The 24,084-nt window shown below is 42.1% G+C and overlaps 1 protein-coding gene across 1 annotated transcript; it reads left to right on the top strand.

The window, feature by feature from the left end:
- Window positions 1–1,983: 1,983 nt before the first annotated feature.
- On the top strand, window positions 1,984–20,891 carry crabp1a (cellular retinoic acid binding protein 1a). The gene is made up of 4 exons (XM_070972176.1): window positions 1,984–2,343; window positions 5,956–6,134; window positions 15,408–15,521; window positions 20,509–20,891. The coding sequence occupies exons 1-4, from the start codon at window positions 2,274–2,276 to the stop codon at window positions 20,557–20,559; spliced, it is 414 nt and encodes a 137-aa protein (XP_070828277.1). The 5' UTR covers window positions 1,984–2,273; the 3' UTR covers window positions 20,560–20,891.
- The last annotated feature ends 3,193 nt before the right edge of the window (window positions 20,892–24,084 follow it).

Here is a 24,084-nt window from a genome sequence, read left to right on the forward strand (position 1 = left end):
TAAATGCTTCTTTTTGACTGAAAACGTGGAGTAAGATAATAAATACTCATAAAGTTCAACTGCTAATTAGACAAATGAGTCAGGATCAAAGCTTTGTCCTACACAAACGAACTTTGGGAGATGTTTCATCTTTCTAATAATCTTGCACAGAAGAGCTGCTGTGACTCTGTCATTTAAGCACAGCTTGACACCAACATGGAGTATGACAGTGAGAGGTCTTTAACAGTGTCAGCTGCTTATATAATCACCATCTTCCTCTTTTGGGCTTTTAAATGATCACTCCAGCCTGATTATGGGATCTGGTCTTGGCAGATTGTGTGTCAATGGAAATAAAAGTGACTAATCCAAAAAAAGGAGAAACTTTTAAGCTGAGGTGTCCGTTTCTAAGAGGTCTGGAGACATTTAAATCCCTCCTTTTGAAGCTATTTTTGATCCAACACCCTGCTTAAAGATTGAATGTGAAATGCATGTGAGTGCACTTTGAAACGTCTGACCATTAACATCTGTGTTTGAGAGTTGATGTTCAGAATATGTGGCCTCCTATCAAAGTCATCTTTAGCTCCTATGTGGACAAAAAGATGAATCAAGGACAGAGACAATGAATTCAAACACAGAGACAGAATATGTGTCTTCATTTAGCGATCTGCTTTTCAACGAATCTGCACTGAAAAACAAGTACATTTACAGTATTTATACATAATCTGCAACACATTGATTACAATGTCCCAAAATACTTTGCAATTGTTAAGATCTGATCTAAGATCTTATATCATCACTGATAATGTCGCAACTTCTGGATAGTCTAATACTGTCTCGACCAAATGTAATCCATTAAAATGTCCATTTACATGTACAGTGTTCTTATTTTATTTGGACACTTTTCTTCGATCAACAGGGAAAAACAACCCCTAAAATGAGCCAGAATTAGTCAAAAAAGCAAATTTTCATTGACTCTAAAGTCCATGTCCCAGTAGTATGAAGTACTATTTTGAATCTATGCAGAGAGACGCTGTGTCAGATTACAGCCCAACAGGCAGGCAGGCACGATGCAAAGTTATTCCAAAGCTCAGCAGAAGGAAACATTTTAAGTGATCAAACTGGAGTCAATTTACATAAAAATGCATACTAATACATAATTAATATAATACAGTACAATCCATGCAAAATAAATACATAATTCCTGGTTAAATCTTGGCGCAGGATACACGATGAGCCATCTCTTTGATCCATGTTTGTGATGTAGGATTGGTTGGAGGCCAATTTGTTCAAAGTTTTGCTGTAATATCTCGCAACTATTTAGTCAACAATGCAGAACAAATCAGAGTGAGTCACACCAGAAAATCCACAGAGATCCAAGAACAATAACAGAAACAGTGTGAGCGCCGTAGTTGGATGTTTGCTGCGAGGTCAGAGGGGGATCACACTTTCCATAACAATACATAATTAATACAGTGCAATACAGTACAAAACAACTGCGTATGTAATAAATACACAATTCTCTGTTAATGTCCACAGGGATTCTACAAGGAAACATGGAGATGATTACTGTTGGTGCAATAAAGCAGCTCTTTGATCCGTGTTTGTGGTTCAGGATTAGTTTTGGGGTAATTTACTCAGAGTTTTCATTTGTTTAGTTGAAGAAGCTGGGTATTAAATACCTCTAATATCAGTTTGGTTAGCTTGAAGGAGAATACAAATATATGTTTTCTTGCAGTTACCAAAGTAGAACAAACTTTATTCCCTTAACTACTAATTGTGAACACAGTAACGTGATGGTTTGGTTGGTTTTGGTTGTTTTTGTTTTTTTTTTATAGATAATCAACAATAATGAAAACTGACCTCCACATTTAAGAGATAATCAAGTTTTTGACAAACTGAAGCATTATAAATGTGCTCTATGCATTTAGTCGGTTTTCTCCCACAGAAAGCAGACACGTCACTCCGTGCTGTGGTGTCTTAATGGGACAGAGCTTCCAGGGGGAGGGACCTCCTCTGACTCCCATTAAGGACAGTAGCTATAAAAGAGCTGAAGACAAGATTGCAGCCAGCACACAGACGAAGCCAGAGAGCGTGAAGAGGAAAGAAACCCGGAGAAACACTCGGGTGTAGCAGTGTGAACGTGAGGCTGAGCCCAGAGCAGAGGAGGCAGGAGCGCAGGGAAGGAGGAGGAGGGTGAGAAAGAGTCAAAGAGAGACAGAGGGAGGAGGACAGAGAGGGAGAGAGGCATCAGAGCGTGGAACAGGTTCTTTCGGCAGCACTCAGCCTCAGCAGACATGCCTAACTTTGCCGGCACCTGGAAGATGAAGAGGAGTGAGAATTTTGATGAACTTCTCAAAGCCCTGGGTAAGCCCTCTCCTGCCCCCCCCCCCCCCCCCCCCCAGCCAGAACCACATCCCTGCATGAGGTTGACTATCCATCATGTCCATATAGAAAAAGGCTTTTCTTGTTCGTTGGGAATGGCACGCCTGACTTCCAACAACATCGTATTGTTTGGAGGAGCTCCCTGGGAAAAGAAGGCAGAGATCTACGGGGAGATGCTGCTGGAGGGAAATCCCTCAGCTTTACAGGAGATATGAAACACTGGATGCTGAATTCCAGCCGAAACAGACGTGGTATTGTTACATGAAGAGAGGAGGGGGGCACAACATTATTCATGTTAAGCATTTAAGTAGGGCATGCATTAGCATTGCCAGGGGAGGTCTGTGGAGCCCAGCGCTATTCTCTTGTGTCCTATCTTTTTTCATTCTTTTTCACCCTTCTTAGTCTTAACTGATGATTGTGATGCTTTAGATCTGGAGCAGTTGAACTGGGTCATTCAATTGTGTTGCAGTGTTTTCGTCACGCCGGGGCCACTGAAACAGACAGGACACAGCAAAAGGCTGAGCGTCTTTAGAATAATGTGGAAATCTTTAGGGAGAAGTCCCACCGAGCCGCTGCAACGACGCTCCTCGAGCTGCTGACGCCAAACTGAATTACAATTACAACTTTTTAGACATGAATGGCTCTGTTTTAGTGTGAAAGTTGGGTTGAAACAGTTTGGTACCTTGAAAAGCTGAAACAGTTTAGTTGGTTGTGCATGAGTGCAGCACTTAAATGGTGAACATGAAAGAGTATCTGAGCACTTATTTCACCCTGAAAGCTTCCTCTTTGTGGCTGCAATCTCCCTTTGAATGCCTGCTAAAATGCATTGCAGTTTCATACTTTAAGTGGCTATATTCTAGATCAACAAATCAATCAATAAATCCAATGAAAGAACCAAAACCAGCTGCAAATTTACAAAAATACAAAGCATTGTCTTTGTATCCTGATGTGTTATAGCTTAGATGAGAGCTTTATGATGAATCAAATCCCAGACACACTGTCCTGCTGCTGTAAAGACCAAATGTGTATTAATCCGCAGCTGAAAATAGTCCCAAGCAAATGCACTATTTACTCCAGTTTGAGTTACAAAACTGAAAAAAACTGTAAATGACAGAACATTTTTTTTAAAAATTCAGGGATATATTTGTGACCTGTTGTTAAAGATTTATTCTGTCGGGATGAATGGTCTTGAGTGCAGAGCAGTACAGAGTGCAGAAGTTGGAGAGTGTTGAGAGACAGAGACCACGCAGTGTTGTTTTGGTGTTTTTACTGGATTTGTTGACAATATGAAAAATACAGATTTATATCAACCTTATCCTTTAAACTGTAGTTTTCCCCAAAACCACCCTAAAACAAATTTACTCTGAAAGCCAGAAAAAACGAGTCAACTCGAAGCTGTTAAATTCACTTTTGATTCAACACCTTTTCAAAAGCCCTTCCTGTCTTTTATTTTGATGGTCCATAAGGCAACAATCTCCCCAGCTAGACTGTGAGTCTGGGAGAATTCAGTCACTTTCTCTGTTTAGCACTTCATCCATTCATGAACACATTCACCACATCTGCTGGAGGAGATCACTCGCTCGCTCTCGCAGAAGGCTTCGGTCAATGGAGAGCTGCGATGGGCAGCTACTGTGGATTCCAGTGCCGCCACTCACCATCAACATCTTCATAATTATCTGTTGAGTCTGAGCTTCCCTTCAGTCGGAGGAGGTTGTTAAATGCAGGGTGCAGACCGCAGAGGAACATGCTGAGCGAACAGAGCTGTATGAACTGATCAGACTCACAGTTTGCTAATTGAAAGCAGGCATGTGTGTCTGCATTCGATCAAAGACGATGAAAACGCAGTTTTACTGTTGAGCCAAAATGTGGATTTTTTTAAGACTTGATGTGGACTCAAGTCAAAAAATGCGAAATCATTGACAACCTGATGAAATTTGATCACTGGGATTAGTAGAAAACACTCGATCATTAGGACATTTAGTGACCTTTCTCCACCGCGTCCTTCTTCTCTAAGTGCTCCTTCCTACTGGCTCCTTGTAATTATGGTGGTCCAGAACCTGCAGCTTTGTGTCCTCTTACCTCTGCTCTGGACAGACTGTTCATGATGCATTAATGCCTCTAATATCTAAAATGTAAGCAAACTAAATTCTGGACATGTTTTTTTTTTTTTTTTTTTTTTTTTCAGAAACAGGCACAGACTGTTTGGCTCGCTGATGCTCATACATATTTGATGCTATAAAAACACATGGCGTGATCCGCTCAGATCATGGGTGGGGTCGAGTGTAAGCTGTCAAATTAATATGTTTTTATGCCTGGGTGTTGACCTGGCGACACCACAGTGGTTTTGGGATGAGGAGGATCTCTCACAAAACTAATTAAGACTGAATTTTTTTGGAAGATCTACAAAACCTTTGCAAAATTGAAGACTTGATCTCATTTGCAAAGACATTAGCTTTTGATATATTGTGTTATTCTAGGAGAGGGCAATGAAATAAAAGATCCAGGACTCTGGCAGCACATGAAGCCAGATGGCCTTGCAGCGTCAAACCAGGCGTGCCAAAGTGTTGCCACAAGCCTGGACGGTGCCACATGCAGGATCACTCTTACAGACCAGACAAAAGGACAGCCAGCGCCGGCCGTCTCTGACATCTGAAGACTTTTTTCCTTTCAGCACGGTCAAATAAGCCCTCACACAAACTTCGGTGCCAAAATTCCACAGATTTCTCTCAGTTTCGAGAAATAGTTGAGGTTTCTGTCAGAACATCTAATGTGTTTTTACTCAGAAACATCAAAATTTTGGTCGTCGTCGGTTAAAATTTAAGCTTAAGGAGATGCTGATGTCCAGCAGACACTGAAATACGAGGAGACATGCAGCCAGCGTGTGCTCCTGTATTTAAGGTCCAGAGTCTGATAGAAGCTGGCACGAGGGCCAGGAGAGGTCTAAAATCTGGGTGGGGTCGAGGGTGAGGCAGAGGAGGAAGACAACAGATCACACTGGAAGATGTTTGGGTGCAAATTGCAGCTCTTAGTCAACAAATGGCAGCGGCCTCATCTGTCTCTTTGTCCTTTTTGTGAGGATTTGTGTCATTTTCTCTTGCTTGCCTCAGCTTTTCAGTGCATTGCAGAGATCAACCTTCTACATCTGCCTCTCAGGATTAAAGTTGATTTCATGGGGTTTAGTGAGAATTGACTCTCGTTGTCTGTCTGATGGGTAGTAAACTCAGTTAATGGTGGCCTCTAATGAACACAAAATCATATATTCTGTGTTAACTAACCAGTTACAATAGCTTTGAGCCTGCATTTCTGACAAAATGGGAAAATATTATAATGCACATTACTGTAATTATGATAATGTCTGCTTGGCTCATTTTTAATCTCAGAGTCAGTTTAAAAAAAGCAGCAAAGCACCAGAAAAGTCAGCATGTTGTAATTATTGAGTCATGGGTCATGATCAACAACCGTAAAACCTCCACAAGGATATTTTATACTTCCGTCTAATTGCCCCTTTAAAAACAAAATGAATCTTGTTAAAATGGTGAAGCTGACCCTCGTTTCTCCCTCTCGTTGATCTGGTCTGGGTTCTTCCCGGTCCAGGAGTGAACACCATGCTGAGGAAGGTGGCCGTGGCAGCAGCCTCCAACCCCCACGTGGAGATCCGTCAGGACGGGGAGCAGTTCTACATCAAGACATCCACCAGCGTGCGCACCACCGAGATCAACTTCCACATTGGTGAAGAATTCAACGAGGAGACGGTGGACGGACGAAAGTGCAAGGTAAAGGAGGACTGCAGAAATCAGATGTCTGAAATATGAAACACTATGAAGTTGCTGTTAATGTAGAAATGGAGTAAAACTTGCAGTTTAAAGGATCTTTGTGTTTTAGCTCTTTGACATCAAATCATGTTTCCTGAACATTTTAATGGCAATTTTTAATACACAGTTTGACAGTTTAAGATTTTCTATGTATTTTTTATGTATTTTTTATACACTGTCTGCGCTCTGTAAACCATCACAGAGAACATCAAAGCTGCAGTCATTATCGTCAATGTTCAGTTATTGTTGCGTTGCAATATAGTTTACTGTAAGATGACTTAATATAGTGATTATATGTTCACACCCAACCCACATCTGGTGACAAAAAACTGGTTTTTGATCAAGATCAAGATCAAGATTATGTTTGGGGTTGAGATTGGAATATGAGATGCAGTTATTATGGCTAAAGTTAAGATAGACTTCCAGGAAACTGATGCAGATCAATACGATGTCTGCACAAGAGACAAAAACATGCCAATTTCTGTGTGAACACGTCTCAGATTCACTGCAACCTTCGTATTTTAAAGGTTTTTGTCAAGCAGAGACATCATGAAATATAAACACGGTGATATCATTCAAGACTTTTCTTTCCAGGAGCCACACGTCTGTCTCACTGGAACACTTGGTTGATGTTAAAGTGATTGAATCTGCTTCTGCATTCACAAAGGGAGCAGCACTTTAATCCTAACAGATAAGCTTTATCGCATTTGGATTTTTGGGGTATTCTCTGTGGCTCTACGAGTGTATCGAAGGTCTTCAAAGCTATCTGAATGCCATTGTTGTTGAGGGTCGTATGAAAAATTAATACCTCCTTGCAGTTTCATCCATTGGTATCATCCTCACGTCTGTGCAGCCGGATTAAGGGCATCTAGAGTTGGGAGAGTTTCTCTCTGAACCTCTTCAGTCCCTGAGGGGGGATTCTCACATCCTCATCCACTGTCAGAGCTCCTACACAGGTTTGGCAAGCAGCCAGAGACATATATGCTTTAAATTTTTTATTTTTCAGGAACATCAAGGTCTTTAAGTTCCTGGAACTCACAGCACACTCTGCTTTTAAACTAAAGAAAAAGCCCTGATGTAAAGGTCGCGTCCCGTTACATGTAATAAGAAGAAATTGGTTTCTTAGAGACGACTGATATGATCTCAACAATGAGATGTTTACATCATCTGTGTCAATCAATCATTTTTAGCATATAAATTGCAAAACTTTTCCAGAGAGCTTTTCCACGTGATATTTGTGCTGCTGATTTTGTTTATTGGAACAAGCGCTCAGTTCACCCTGCAGCTGAATTGTACTCACACAATGACAGCGGTCAGAGCGCCGAAGTTGAAGAATTCAGAGACATGGCAAAAACAGGAAGGCGCTTTAAGTAAGAACAATCTGGCATTAATGGTCCAGAGGCTGACATCTGCTTATCACCCGCTGCCTGGCAACCTGAGAGGACACAGTGTGTAAACAACGTTAACGTGTAATCCCGTTATCCTCTCAGATGGACAGATGAGGAGACGATATTAACAAATTACTGTGCTAAGCACTGTGCTACAGCTCTCCCATTACCGTAGAATAAGCTCACTGTGTGGCGTATTGAGAGAGAATTTGTGACGCAAACTATGGATCATCGGCTTAAACTGAATAAAGTTCAAGGCAGTAGGTCTATTTGAAGAAACTGAGCATTATGACTGGGTTATTATACTGTAATTACTTTAATTATGTAAACATAAAATCCTGGAGCTAGAAGGGATTGAGGGTCTTGCTAAAGGACACATTAGCAGGACAGTCTCTCACATTAGTGTGTCATCCTAATATTCACAGGTGTAGGTAACACCCTTAAAAAAAAAAGAAATACGTGAGTGTGGTGCTGCAATATGCTCTCCATCTTTCACTCACTTTCCACAAAGACCAGGCTGCTGGCTGTAGCAGTGCAGCTCATCAAGTTTCAACAACTGCACGATGAATTTGGGGTTTTATTATCTGTCAAGGTTATGAAACCACTTCTCTTTAAGGAAAAGAAAGCAATCCATGCGCATTAAATGTTCATATCAGCATTACTACTGATCTCTACAATAAGTCAGTGATTTGTTTATTTTGAACACAAAACCCTGTTTTGTAAGTAGAAACTTTAGCTCAAATTATGTAACATGGTGTGGTCAGCGCAGCTTAATTTCCTCATTCCCTGCTCCACTCCACTGTTTAAACTACAGGTGTATTTAGCACAGATACTACTGAATGATTACAGAAATATTAAAGGACTATTATAGGAATAGTACAGGCAGCAGTGTGTCTCTATGATCCTCTTTTGTCACCACATGTTGCTGCTTTGATCATGAAGGTCACACTACTCTATAGAGCCGACTACAATACAATATAGAATTAAGTATTATAGTATATAATACATATAATATTGTAGATCCATGACAAAAGTAACTAGGGCGAGACTGAGAGAACATGGCAAACTTACAAATCAATCTGCTACTTCAGCACCCTGGACAGCAGCATGCATTCATCAATACACAGTTAGACTACTGATATTCCAGAGCCGCGGTCGAGGCTATAGAGTCCAACCTCAACTAACCTCAGTCAGGCTCAACTCTGCTACGAGAGGACGGACAGGGGGGTGGCAGGTTAACAAGGGGGATGCAGTTTGGTCATTCAGCTAACAAGGGGGATGGTACCGACTTCCTACAGTCATATGATTTTACTCCAAAATCTTAAACATCGAAAAAATTTAACAAATATTTATGTGGATGTTGAATTTTGCAATACCTTTTTTTACTCGTTCACTAACCATTTACAAAAGCCTTATTTTACAGCTGAGTATGGTCTGACATTTGAAAACTGTATCTGCAAATGCATTGATTATATATTGCAAATGTGATATACATGAGCATATGTATATATGTAACAGCAGAGTTTAAATCACAGGTGAAATCACAGGAGAGTGTAATTCTGATCATTAAAGGAATTTGACCTGTCAGGAATGACTTAAGGAAAGCATTTTATCTCTTCTGTTGCAAGGCTGCTCCTCTTTAAATATATAAACTTCATATTTTTCCAAGGCTTCTCCTCCAAAAGGTCTGAACAGTTTTAGATTAAGTTCTCAAATGTAAAACAGAAATTCACTGCCACCACCAAAAATTCTGGGCAACAGAAAACAGTGATATTCATGTTTGTGGAGAGGTAATATTGCACATGGAATGGGAAAAATGCATAATTGCTTGCTGAAAGCCTGAGAAATTGGAGATATGTATTTTATGGAAACCACAGTGTCCTTCTGGGTATGCACTGTACAGAATTCATTAAGGGTTTGCTCTGTGTAAACTAGATGCTTTAACAGCTGAAATCTGAAGTATGGATTTTTGGATTTGACTTTTATTTCATGGTAAAAACTACGTGTTGCAGTCAGGAGAGCAGACATGACCTATTTCAGATCCCAGGAGACAGCGTGGCTCCTTCTGTCTGTGCCCTGGGGCATGCTGAGTACTGGGCAGGGCTAGACGGCTCTCAGTGTGGCTTTTGGCCACATGACGCCTCTCTGCTACGATGCTGACAGGTCGAGTTGTCATCAACCATTTGCCACATCCACTTGTTTGGGTTAGAGCATCAGCGTCAAAGCCTGAAAAAAGGATTTTTTTGGTACAGCCCAGTCAGAAGGTGTCACGATACTGACAGGAAGTGATTTTCATTGTTGTGTCTCTTCACTGCAGTGCACTGGATTTACATTTGGAGAATGAGAATGAGGCTAAAGTGGTTTTTAGCTGCTCTCCATCCATATTAGGTGGATATTTTTATTCATATGAAATTTAAGGACAGTATAGCTTTTTGATTAGATGTTATGATTGCATCTCCTAATTAATGCACAGGCCTGATGAAGACACACTGTTTGTCCATGCAGTACAAAGTTGCTGAAATTAATGAAAAACAAACAGAAAACAACAAGTTTGTTGGAGTAATGAACCTTTAAAGGCAGTTGAATTTAGTGATGTAAAGAGAATTATTACTTGAATCTACGGCTCCACTTGGCTTTACAGAGCTTTATAGGGACTTTAAGCTCAGTGCTTAGCTCTCCACTCTGTAAATTTACTGTTATGATTCATTCTCACTGCTGTGCTGTTTTCTGAGCACAAAAGTCAGATATTTTCCTCAGGATTTGGTGGAGACCAAATTCAGAGCTTAAAGAAAGTGAAGATCGGACTTTAATTCTCCAGGTGTTGACAACAAACATGAGTCCGTATGAACACTAATGTTGCTCCGTAACTGCTGGATGTGTGAAGAAGCAACTGTTTGCTAACAAGTTCACAATATGAACTTAAAAGGTGACGATTTTTCAACGTTGATTTCAAAAGTTATAGTGGGTTTTAAACAAGAAACTAAAAGTTGTGAGAATGAAAGCCAAAACCTGAAGCTAAAAGAAGCTAAAATGCTACGTAGCGTTAAAAGAAACTGCAGTCGGGTGATATTTTTTTTGTGGGTTTTGTTGCTAGCTGCCCTGTTCACGTGATATATACTCAAATGTTGGTGCAATTTTTAAGTTTATGTTAATTCATCCAATTATGTTTTGACCCCTACAATTTGGAGACTTTGTTGAACAAGCTACATTTCTTACACTGCTCAGAGTTGAGTGTCACACAGTCATCATTTCATTTCAAACCAACACAAAAAGAAAAACGATCTCTGGCCTGATAATGTTTGACTGTACAGTATATTTAGCCTATTGTTGTACCAAGAAGAAATCAGGGAGGTGGCTCAGCAACAAACACATTGTGATCTTGTGTGGCAATCATACGCAAGAGTGGAGCTAAACCTGCGGGAGGCAGCGCCCACTGACTCTGGCGCATGTGCCCGAGGGGCGAGGGGGGCAGCATCGGGTGTTGGCGGACTCTCAGGTAGTGGTTGGCAGCAGAGCCCTAAGTGGGTTTTGGCTGAGGCCGTCTGCCCCTGTGGTTAAACGGATTACACGCTGATCTGTGGCTGGCGAAGAGCAGAGGGCTGATTAACACCGCCACAAGGTTAAAAAGCTCCAGTTAATCTGCGTGAGTGCAGTGGGATCAGACTGAATCTTTTCACTTCCAGGTGGAGAAAGTGATAAGGTGCTTCCTGTCAGTCTCAGAGACACCAGCTGGGCTTTAGTGCAGAGTGGAGGTCATAATGAGGTGATGATGTACCTGCTCTGATGGATGGAGGTGTTGAAAACATGAAATGAGGAGTTTTTCCTGCCCTGTGCTGCTGAGGTTGACTTTTGCAGCATCATAAGTTGAGTTTTGAGAAATAAAGCAGCCTCTTTGGTGCAGCAACATTTTCATCTGAACACATTAGCTTCATGTCGCTTTGTGCAACAAAGCATGTCGCCTCTGGGCAAATAGACTTGGACAAATGGAGTCTTTTAACCCAGCTGGTTGCTATAGAGACAGACTTTTATCATCAGTCACTTGCCATGGGGCTACATGGAGATGCTAAGATGTTGTCTGATCAAAAGTTGATTGCCAGAGCGATAAAAGGAAGGACAGACATATGTATTTCCAAACTACATACCCCTGACAGGCGATCGTATGATGTGATAATGCAGGTGATTCTCATCTGTGAAGCTCAGCAGCCTTGTACAGGTTTGGGGTAAATGGATAAAAGTAGGATTGTGTTTCCAGGACACTTACGTAGATCCCTGTGTGGCTGACAATGGCATTTAGCATGGAGAGGCAGCAGCAGGCCTGCAGTGAAGCAGTGCTGCAGTGACACTGTTTAGGTTTAATAACAGAATGTAACCACAATGAATGGCTATTGCCAAAAAAATGTGCATCAAAAATTGGTTTCGCTATGAAAAGCTTAACAATAAAAATCCTCATCTGTAAGACTTGAGACTTTATGACTTTGGCAACTCCAAGTGACAGTTTCAATAATTACACTCACGAATGACCGTATAGCAACACAGACTACACCAATTTTTACTGAAATTATCTCGGCTCTCTGCAAACCAAAACCACCAGAATAATTAGAAATTAAAATCTATGATCACATGAAAATACTTTTACTCACACACATATAAGAAATTGATGACCAATTAGGACCATAGCTCCTTAGAAATCCATAATTCAAGAGGTCAGTGTTGTGTTGCGGCAGGATTTGGACCCAAAAGCAGACATGCAGACAGAGTAATATAGGAATTTCTTGAATGGATAATGAAGGCAGACTCCAGGTATGCAGGGAACTAGATACTACTACTAGATACGCTGGAGCACACAGAGCTCAGGTGGTGTGAACAGAGTGTTGAAGGCATGTGGTGGTAGAAGCACAGGTGAAACTAGGTGGTGATTGTTGTGGACTAGAGGCTCGAGGCAGGTGGAGGCAGTGTGGTGGCAGAGATGCTGGAGCTGGAAATCAGTGCACTAAGCAGCAGAAACACTCAACGAGATGATGAGTCCCTGCAGTCCACAGTCCTAATGCTGTGCTTGATTGTGATGAGTCCCAGCTGTGTTAGAGCCACCTGGAGAACCACGCCCAGCCTCTGCCAAAAAAGGACATACAGGAACCAAAGCCCCACACCTCTCCACAGTACACAGGAAAATACTGGATTTTCCCATTTGGTTATGGGAGAAAATGCAGCTTAAGGCACTTCTGCATGTCTTCATTGCTTTTGTCGCTTGGTAAACCATGAGTTGATTTGATAAAGAGAAACTGCACATTTTTGTCCCAAGAGTAAGGAATGAGCTATTGAGAGTGGGAAAAGCGATGAGCAAACACTGACACAAGAGGGATAATGTGATCAAACTGTGGGAAGCGAGGAGTCGTAGAGGGAGCGAGCGTGTTATTTCAGGCTCTGAGAGAAATGTTGTAAAATCCAACGTGAAAAACTTTAAACCAAACAGGAAATGAGATGCTCTCCCACTTCACGACACACTGTTTGTGTCTGATAAGCGACGGATACACTGAAGTCTGTGAGAGGCTGAACCAAAGCCAAAGGCAGCAGATGTTGTGATAAGTAAGACGCTGAGAGGAAAAGCTGGATGAGTTTGTCTTGGTCTCAAATGTGTCAGCAGAAGCTCTGCTTTGCCATTTGGAGGAGAGAGACTGTGTGAGAATTTGTCTGGGAGTTAATGTGCAATGGAGAGAATGAGAGAAAATCCATCCAAGTCAGAGGCTAAGACTGATGATAATGTTAAAATGGAGCCGTGGCTAATCGACTCTCTGGGCTCTGGCTTTATTAGATGAGAAAAACCAGAGGGAGAGCTGTCGCTGTAGAAAAGCCCTGCTGTTGTTCGGCTTGGCAAAGTTGGTGGACGGCAGCCCGCAGCGATCCATGATGGCTTTCCTTACCTTTGATATGGTGATTAACTTTCGCCTCTGAGAAACCCAGGCTGCTGCCTCGTCCAACACTGAGCAGCGGTGCTTTGGATACTAAATCGTACAAATTGTCAAACAAATTGTCTATGAGCAACACTGCAATTATGCTACCATGATTGAACAAACATGGGCGTTCGTGCTGGTCGGTCCAGATTTTCATTTTGTTGGAGTTAGATGAAGCATTGGCTGCTTTGATCGGTTCCAGGCTTTGGAGTGGGATCATTAGCTTAAGACGCCACGTTGAAACGTTGAAAAGGAAAATGCAGCTGGCTTCATTGAGAGGAAAAAAAAAATTCAGCAATGTGGGAAAATATAATCAGAGTCAGATAGCAACATGAAGCCAACACTTATGAGAACATGTGAATAATAAGATAATCTTTACAGACTTTAGAAGGTTAACCCTAAAATAGCCATTTATGGACGATAATGTACATTTGGGGAGAAACACATTAAATTTCTCGCAGTTTTAGCTGAGAAGATTGGCAGAACTGTCACATTTGTCCATTAGCCTAAAGCTACATTCAGTAGAGTTAGGATAGCTTAGCATAACAATCGGAAAAAGGGGGAAACAGCTAGCCTGTCTGTACACCATTAACGCTCACTAAATCATTTCTACACTTCGCTTTTTGCGCAGATTAAACTAAGAAAATATAACATGTTAAATGGTGATCTTTAGAGATGCTGGTGGATATTGAATTAGCTTTAGACAGTCGTGCAATGCTAGCAGAGTCAAGCTAGCTATTTCCTCATGTCCAGTTAGCTTCTGTCCCCTAGGTCCATCTTCATATTTGGACAGACATGATTTATTCGTCTAACCCTTGGCAAGAAAGCAAATAGGTGCTTCTCACAAAATGTCTAATTCTTCCTTTAAATACGAAGCTGCAGCCTGGTTAACCTAGCTTAGCATAAATACCGGAAACAGGAGGAAACAGCTATCCTTGCTCTGTCCCCAGTTAAGAAAATCTGCTACCAGCACCCAATTAATTTGCTTTAACACTTCGGTTTTTGCATATATTAAACAAACAAGATAAAGCTAATTCACCCTGTTTCTGGTGATTATGCTACACTAGTCTCCTGGCTTCAACTTTAAATCAGACCAATATGAGAGTAGCATCAAACTCCTTATCTCATCCTGAGTGAGAAAGTTAATAATGTCCAAAAATGTCAAACTGCACCCCTAAAAGAAGAGCTTTTGTGACAGTGGACAGTCGAGGTAATGAAATATGAGTGCAGCTAATGGAGCCTTCAGCTGACCAAAGAGATAAATCCTCTCCTGTAACACAAATTAGCACCACGGGGTCACCTTTCTCCTGATCTTTCATGAATTCTTAAGTCTCTGATAGGCAATTTGGGCCAATTACTGGAGGAGAAACAGCCTGAAGTCAGACTCTGACTAATCCTGTTGAAGTCATTTGAAATATTATTGAAGTGAATTAGCCCGACTGACCAATGTGGATTATTTTTGACTCAGTCTGCAAAGGGCTCATGCCACTGATTTATAATATGATGCTGCTTTGTTCACTGAGGTCTGGCCATGGATGAATAAGCACTGGACAGATTTTAAGTAGCCTCTGAAATACATGGCCAAAAGTTTGTGGACATTGCACACATCTATGCATGTTTATAAGCTGCTCAAACAGTCTTCAGTCATTTGGAGGGGTTTTCCAGCAGATTTCAGGTCCTGCCTGCAGATATTTGTTCCAGCAGTGAGGCCAGCCGCTATTATTAGTATTAGTATTACCATATAGATGGAAGCTGGTGGGTGTGGTTATGAATGTGACATTTCTGACGGCGCAGAGAAGTGTTATGCTTGGTATTAAGTGACCCTTTAAAAGGTACATCTTGCTAATATTTTGTTCCATCATGCTGACCTTCCCACCTCCTTGTCCCTTCCCTTGCAGAGCCTCGCCACCTGGGAATCCGAGAACAAGATCCATTGTCAGCAAACTCTGGTGGATGGTGAAGGCCCCAAAACCTACTGGACCCGGGAGCTGAATGGCGATGAGCTCATACTGGTGAGCAGTGACTCATCATCTCACTGAAAGCCTCTTAATAGATTACTGCTTAGGAAAGAGAAAAATGCCCTCTTTGCTAAGACAAAAGCTCTGAAGTTCAGTAGATGAATGGACTCTCATTTCAGACTGAGGTCTGTGCTTGGCTCAACAAAGAGAAGGCAAAAAAATTATTTCCAAAATGTTATTCTTGGTAGAGAGAGTCAGATCTGATGGGCAGCTGATCTGTATGGTTTGTCTGCTGCGTGGCTTGTTCTCATAGAGACCCTTAGATGAATTGAGACGGGATTTTCAAGCAGCTAGTGTACTGTGTTTGAGAAGTGCTTAATGAAACCAGGCAGAGAGTGTATGAAGTCACCCTGGAGATTCATCTGTAAAGGAAATGAGAGAGGCCGTTTCCCAAGGAGCCGAGCTTTCATCCACCCCGCGGAGAGATGTGAAAGGAGAACAAGGGGAGCTGCTACGCTGACATCGCAGTAATACCCCTGTATTTAGCCAGATTAATATGGGCAGAAGTCAATGGGTCTAAAGCCCCTCCAACGATGTGCAGGGGAGCAGTCCAAGACCAATGGACCGGACAAGCAGTTCTCAGGGAATCAACAGCTTTCCTGTTTCGGCGCTCCCACGCTCGGCTTTGTTGTTCCTCGAGTACTTCTAAGATGAATGTCCAAAAGGCAAAAGCTCGAAACAACAATATAGAAAGTTTAGATGCTGAGAAAGTAATCACAGGATGTTTGAGCAGCTTTATATCATGGGATGGCAGCAAGAAGTGGGAAGAAGAGCAGCTTCAGTCAGGCCTTCAGTGCTTAAATGAGATCTCAGTGTTCCACGAGAAGCTCCTCATTGTTCAGACTGAGCACGAGGCAGGACATGTGAAATCTTTTCCAGTGTTTGGGTGATAAAAGCAGAGATGCCACTCTGGTGACACTTTGGCTCGGCTGCCCTGGAGAGGCTGCAGCGTTGTTGTACTAATGGAGATTGATTCTGTGCTTCTCTGCTGCTCTTCTCACCTCTTTCCTCCCTGCCGTCACACCATCGTACAAGCAGCAGACAGACCATGTTTACAGTGCAGAGTCCTACTTCTGACCTTTTCTAACCAGCTCTCTTCCACCATGACTTCGACTTTACACATCAGTAAATAGTATGAAGCTGGTTTTCAGTGCGTGCAGCTTTGATTTGTTACCATGGTAACACTAACAGGTACATCTTGTCATCATTCACCTGAGACAACTGCCCTAGTTCTGCTGCCACAGCAGATTGACAGTGATGATAATGATGAAGAAAGGGGCAGACAGAAAGTGAAATGAACTGAGAGTTTGAAACCCTGTCTCCTAAAAAGGATATTTATATATTACTAAATAGTTTTCAAAATTATACTGTGGTGGCAAATATGGATTATGTTCAGAGGCAACGTGTTTTTTACGTTATTTTTGAGTGAATTAAGGGCACCGGTGTCACAGGGAGGGGGTCAGGATGGATGGAAGGTGTACCAGCTGCAGGACTTTGACATCATTGTTTGCATCCTCAGTCCCATATGAGGTTTGGTTCAGTCACCAAACCAAGACTGAGATCTTTCCCTAACCTGAACCAAGTGCTGCCAGTGCCTACACATAATATTAATATTATATAATATTTTAATAATGCAGTTTCTGCTACCATTATTATTTTGGAGGAAACTGAAAATGAAACTGAAAATGTGAACATTTCACTGTCATGTTCAACGTCAACATTTTTGCATCAGATATGGTAACAACTTTTCTTCCTTATGTTAATGGCACTGTGATCTGTCTGGCAGTACATACTTGCTGTTGCAAAATAGTATGTATAAATAAATATAGGAAGAAATTTCAGTCAAATACTCAGTATACTGAGCTCCCACTGGTAAAACAAACCCTCCTTAACAAACACACATAAACATTAAATCGTGGTTAAAATAATTATCAAAAGCTGCGCGAGCGACCTATGTTTACACTCGCGCCCGTAGGTTTGGCATAGTTATGATGGCGCTCAACGGCATATTTATCCAGGTTCATGTCAACAACAACATTTTTGAAAACAATGTTGTGTGCACGATTTTATTTTTGAAAACGAAGGGGTCAAAATATCTGTTTTCCAAAATACCCTGCTACGTGTAAACGTAGCCTCAGTGTTGAAAGCTAGTTATCCTGTGCTGTATATAAATAAAACCTTCAGTGCCGGCCTCACTGACAGGTCAATCAATTTGTAGTTTCCTGGGTTTATTAATTTCTTAACATGATTTGGCCTGGAAGAAGTTAGTTGTAGGAACATTGAATATTAGCACCATATATTAAATATTTGTACTTTAAATATGAAAAGAATACCTCTGAAAGCTCACTTATAAACAACCCTTATGCAAGTACACACTGCAATTTCACAATAGCAAAATATAGTGTGTGACCCTGTCTTGTATGTTTATCAACCCTGTTTTCTTTGGCAATAACATTTCTGGCTTTATTCAGAGCATCTCCTGATGAAGGCAAGAAAACAAAAAGCTTTCAGGGAATAAAGGTTTATTGGGGCTGTGTGACTTGCTTAATTTTGATGGACTTGCACTGAAGCCCAAAATAGTCTGCACCTTGCTGTGAGTGTTTTCTCAAAATCAGAAGGTGACTGTTCATGTTTCACAGTGAGATTTGGTCCAGTCTCACAGTATTTAGAGTCTCTTTACAGCAGCAGCAGAGTTGTCATCTAAACTGCAACACATCTAATATTTTTCAGCAATATTTGACTGTGAGTCACATATTAAGTCCTCTGCTAGATGTTCAAACCAAAAGCATAGCTAAAAGCACCTGCTCATAAACTTGCATGCCTATTAGAGTTAGCAAATGCAAAAAGATGCTGATTAAATAAATACTGTATCGCTAAAATCCTGCGAGATTTTGATCACCTCAAGTGGCGCGGTGGGGCAGTGGTAACGCTGTCGCCTCACAGCTAGAAGGTCCTGGGTCCGAATCTCGCTGGGGGGCGTGTCCTCCACCATGCCTTTGGTGCCTGCTGCTTGAGGAAAGGGTCCTTTCTGTGTGGAGTTTGCATATTCTCCCTGTGTTCACCTGAGGTATCCTCCCTAAAATAACCCCACTAAAAACATGCAAGAAGATCACCACCTGACCAATGGTGACGAAAGAGATTGGGTCCCGGGGTGCCGGTCGGATGGCAACCCACTGCTCCTGGTCTGCCGTGGAGGAAGGTGACCAGGATGGGATGAAGGCAGAGGACAAATTTCACCAAAATCTGCATGGCGTGTGTGTGATGTAGTTGTTGTGTGACTAATAGAGGGGATTGTCCCTCCGATTCTTCTTCTTAAGAGAAAAAGAGACATGAGTCATTTTTGCACCCAGGCAGCCTCCTTCTATTGGGAGGAGCACCTGGAAAAACCAAAATAAACACCATCTGAATCTGAATCATATCTATCTGCTTCCAAAAAAAGCCCCCAGACGCACAGACGACCAGAGCTTCAGCTGGAGACTCAAAGGGGCCAGAGATCATAAAGCAGTGGTCTGATTAGACTGATTGTCTGTGGCAGTTCACACTGTAAGTGGGGCACATTTCCATACAATTTGCATGATCCGTTTAATTGGTTTAGTCTCAAAACGCTTTAAGGGCAAAGTGGTGTGGACCTTCTCCAGTTACGTCAGCCCGATATAAAATCGAGAAATGACATCAGGACTCGATCACTTCAAGCTTGTGAGTTCAAAGGACGTGTCAGTTGAGCAGTTTCTTTTGGTTTCATCATCAACAGTTTGCAGTACGGCTCAGATTGATGGCCAGCATTTCAGCTGTGATGCATCATTGTTTAATAGGAATTCCTTGACACTTTGAGATTTAGCTTTAGGCCCACCAATTTTATTTCCCTCATCCTGAAAACAATGTGCTAATCAATCTCAACAGTCTTTAAGCACGCTTTGTTCAACAGCTAACGCAAAGAGTACTTTTTAAAGGGTTTTGAGAGGAACAGACAACAGTAGAGACTTATCCGTTAGTGTGTTTTTACCTGTTATCAATGGCCACACACACACACACACACACACACACACACACACACACACACACACACACACACACACACACACACACACACACACACACACACACACACACTGCACGCATCCTTAATCTCTCTCCAAAAAGTCTTTTTATGCATCTTTGTAGTCTTCGAATGATAATTGGTACAATTAGGATGAGGGTGCACACTGAACAGCCTCTGCTTGAAGGCATTCATTGTGTTCTTGGTGCGTCTCCAAAGTGAGGCCATTCCTCTGTCTGAGCCGCACAGAGAGGCTGACGCTTTTATAACTAGCAGGCTAGACTGTTGTAATGCTCGTCTGTGGTTTACCCAAAAACACAATAAATCAGCGACAATTCATTGAAAATTCTGCTGCCCAGCTGGTGAAGTACCCAAAAAGAGAGAGAGATCATTACGCCGATCCTGAACTGTTTCTTTTATTAGTTTATGAGACCTGTTGCACCAGATCTGGTCTTGCACCAGACTCCCTCTCAGAAATGCTTTTGGTTTCAGATCAGATGCTCTGGTTTTTCTTTTAGCTCCACAACACAGAACAAAAACATTCGGTGATGCTACTTTCAGCCACTTTCTCCCAACCTGCTGGAAAACCTTCCCGACGATGTTTTTAAATGGAAAATAAAAATCCCATTGTCGCTATTTTTTCATCTTTCATTGCAACAATCATGAGATTAAGAGTAGAAATACAGCATCTACTTTAAAAAGTACTTCACCACACATGCTTACATGTATTTGACTGACCAGTGCAGCACATTGCTGGATGACTGTTGAGCCTGGTTCAACTGTTTTCTTGTCATCCCAAAGCAAACTGAAACCTAACAGGCTAACTGTCCCAGGTGTGAAACTGCAAACAGCTTTAAAGCTAATTGAACATATTTTTGGTCAGCTGACTGTAAGGGCCAATCACTATCAGCTTTCTAAAACGCATCATCTTTTTGTTTCCTGCAGACTTTTGGGGCAGATGACGTCGTGTGCACACGGATTTACGTGCGGGAATGAAGCTCAGCAACCTTCATCAGAACAAGGCAGAAACCCAACTGGACCACAGCTTGTTTAAACCCAACAACACTCTGTCACACTAACACGCTAACACATGTGCAAATTATCCAGTGTAATTTCTCAGCATCGGTCTGCATAGTCTCCACAAACAGTAGCAATGTCTCTGTAACTATTTGTAGTGAGTATTGTATCTGCAGTACAGTAGGTGGATATCTCAGTGTCCATATCTGCAACCCTGGTGTCGGCTGTTAACGTAGGATTTACTCATCAGTTGCATTGATTAAGTATTCATGTTCAATGACAGGAAACAATAAAAAATGGAACAAACAGTATCAGAGCCTTTTTCTTTTAAAGGAAGTGTGTGAACAAACGTATTTATGTTTAAATCCAGTCTTCTTCTTTGCCTCCTTTTGTTGGTATGTTGCTGTATTTCTTGAATCATTACTACCACCAGCTATCATTCAGTGGAATATCATGGCTTGCCTCCTTTATGCTTTTGCATTCACGCTTTCTGCAGGTAGCAAGAATTTGTAAAAAAAAATAAGTGCTCATAACCTGCTCACTGAAGCACTGGTCCACATTACTACAAAAAACGCCACACAGGATCTATAAAGGTTCAAAAGTCTGTCTTTACCTTCAAAACAAGAGTTGACAAAAGAGTGTCACCTCTGAGCTGTGTGAGCTGTTCATCAAATCACATGATCTTCATCAGCAAACAGTTTCTCCAGTGGTCATAGAAAGGATTTTCCACTTTCACACCCAGTCTAATGACCTGGCTCGCTCCTGTGCAGCAGGGAAGCAGTGTGGCACTATAGTACCTCACTACATCACAGCTGGGTGTGATCAGAAACAAATCAGATCACACCTGGCCACGGCCTCCTGTGATGGTGCGTTCAACAGACTAAGGCTACGTTTACACTTAGGGAAAACACATATGTTTTCATGTGGTTTGGCCTCTAGTTTACACGCAAACAGAGTTCATGGAAAACGATCATTTTTAAAAACTCCGGCCAAAGTGGAGATTTCTGAAAACGGCTGTTATTTGTCAGCGTGTAAAACTTTTACTTTTACGTTTTAGGTTCCGAAACGTCACAACATGCGACTGAAAACACTTAACGCCATGTGAGCGACCTATGTTTACACTCGCGCCCATAGGTGTGGCACAGTTAGGATGCCGCTCGATGGCGTATTTATCCGTGTTCAAGTAGACGACAACATTTTAGAAAACGATGTTGTGTGCAAAATGTTATTTTTGAAAACGGAGGGGCGAAAACATCCGTTTTCCAAAATACCCTGCTACGTGTAAACGTAGGCTTAGACTTTTCAGCCTATTGGTTGAAAGGCTGGTGAAGGTGAGTTTGTCCTTCCAAAATCTTGTGTGGACTGTGAGGTTTCCCACTATTGAAAACCTACTCTCGAATATTAAATTCCATTTCCTCTATATTCTGCAAATAGATCGGCCTAAATATAGGTGGTGGGTGGAAGGTCAACTTCTGCTTGGGACCAAAAACGTCTTGGGCTGTCTCTGTTGCACCAGCTCAGGTCTTCACAAGTGTTTTGCTGTGGGAACAGATGTGTCCTCAGTTACAGATCAGGCTGTAAACAGTTATTTAGTTGGCATATATCGAGTTAAAAACAATGATTTTGAATGTGTCCTCTATGCAAACATTACAGCCACTCTGACTCCCACCAGCCTTCACATACTGTAACAAGCCTGCGGACAAATCAACTGGTGCAGGCATGTTTGGAGCTTCTGATGCACTCAGACACACTTCTAAAAGACCCTAAAGTGCCCATTGAAAGAGCTTTGAGTTGAAAACCCCACGTCCAGTCATGCTCCAGCTTCCCACTCCTCGCTGCCATTCGTCACTTGCTCTGCTTCTTCCCAGACACTCCCGCGAGACGCTTCTTTGTGTCTGATGCAGCTCCGAGGCAACAAGATTAAAGACAGAGTGGGGCGGCAAGATAAGACCAGACAGACGGGAGCAAATACAGTCAAAGCCTCCAAGCAGGGCCCTGTCATTGCTGTGTGACTAATGCCACGGTTGCACATTTACATGAGTCGTCTATTCACGGTGACAGACAACATAAGAGCTTTCATTCTTCACACCGGGTTTATAAATTCAGAGGAGCATGTGGAGATATTTGTTATTTTTGCGTGAAGTATTTTGGAATTCAAAGAGAAGCAGAGAAACGAGGAAAGTTGTCCTCGTGTGCCTTTCCCTTCAGGGTCTGTCATGTGCAGCCCACGTTACTGGAACAAGCAGACACAGTAGCGTTGTGGTCACTTCGTCTATCTGACCTCTTTCGCTTCACTGGCCTTTCTAACCTGATTGCCCAGTGGTCTATGCTGCCCCTTGTTTTACCAACAAGGTGGTCAGAGAGAGACGAGACGGGCCATGACAGTGTTAAAAAATATGGCACATGTGGTATCAGTGTTATTATATCTGGGATATTATCAGGAATATGGGATGATACACAGCAGAGGCACAAAGATCTCCATCTGCAGACTGTTTGCAAAAAGTATAAGAGCTCATTATATCACTTTAATACAGATTTCTACAGTACAATGGAAAGCTCAGATGCTCCAGTGAAGATGAAGCATTGGCACATTATTTTAACAGCTGACTGCAGAGAACGATATGAAACGTGGGGAACGCGAGGAGGTGATGACGTGATAGGGGTCTATAGCTGAAATGTATTTTTAGGACGTGATGGAGCACCAAACACAGCACCTGTGTTTGCACCTGTTTTTGGTCATTTAAGGTGGACTCCACACAAGATATTCATGCAAAGCAGACTTTATGCTACAATAACAGGATTTCAGCCAACAATTAGGATCTCAGTGTGAAGGTGGTGCTCATGAAGCCAGTTGAACTGATTCAGGCACCTGATAAGGATGCAGCACCTGTGCCTCACATCTGAAGGTATGATCAAGGCAAAGACCCAGGGCTCACGATGCAAGCTGGCCTGGAAGTGTGAGGGAATCTCAGGAAGAGCTGCAGGTATTTGCTGGGGAAAACGTCGAGGACTGTGGGACTGGAAGGACGAGTGGGTGGACACGTAGATGGTAAAACAGAAGAAATTCAATTCAATTCAATTCAATTTTATTTGTATAGCGTCAAATCACAACAGAAGTTGTCTCAGGACACTTTCCATATAGAGCTGGTACAGACCGAGCTCTTTTATCTACAAAGAAACCAACAATTCCCCCATGAGCAAGCACTTGGCGACAGTGGCAAGGAAAAACTTCCTTTTAACAGGCAGAAACCTCGAGCAGAACCAGGCTCTGGGTGGGCGGCCATCTGCCTCGACCGGTTGGGTGAGAGAGGAAGAGCAAGAGAGGGAGAGTGAGACAGACAGACAGACAGACAGACAGACAGACAGACAGACAGACAGACAGACAGACAGACAGACACAGTAACAGTGACAGTGGATGTAATAATAGCAGTAGCAGTTGCAGTGGATGTCAGGCAGGGCCAAGGCAGGAGATGCAGCTGAAATCCACAATCCAGATTCAGCCAC

This window comes from Chaetodon trifascialis, chromosome 10 (genome assembly GCF_039877785.1).
Source record: "Chaetodon trifascialis isolate fChaTrf1 chromosome 10, fChaTrf1.hap1, whole genome shotgun sequence".
NCBI classification, from domain to species: Eukaryota; Metazoa; Chordata; class Actinopteri; order Chaetodontiformes; family Chaetodontidae; genus Chaetodon; species Chaetodon trifascialis.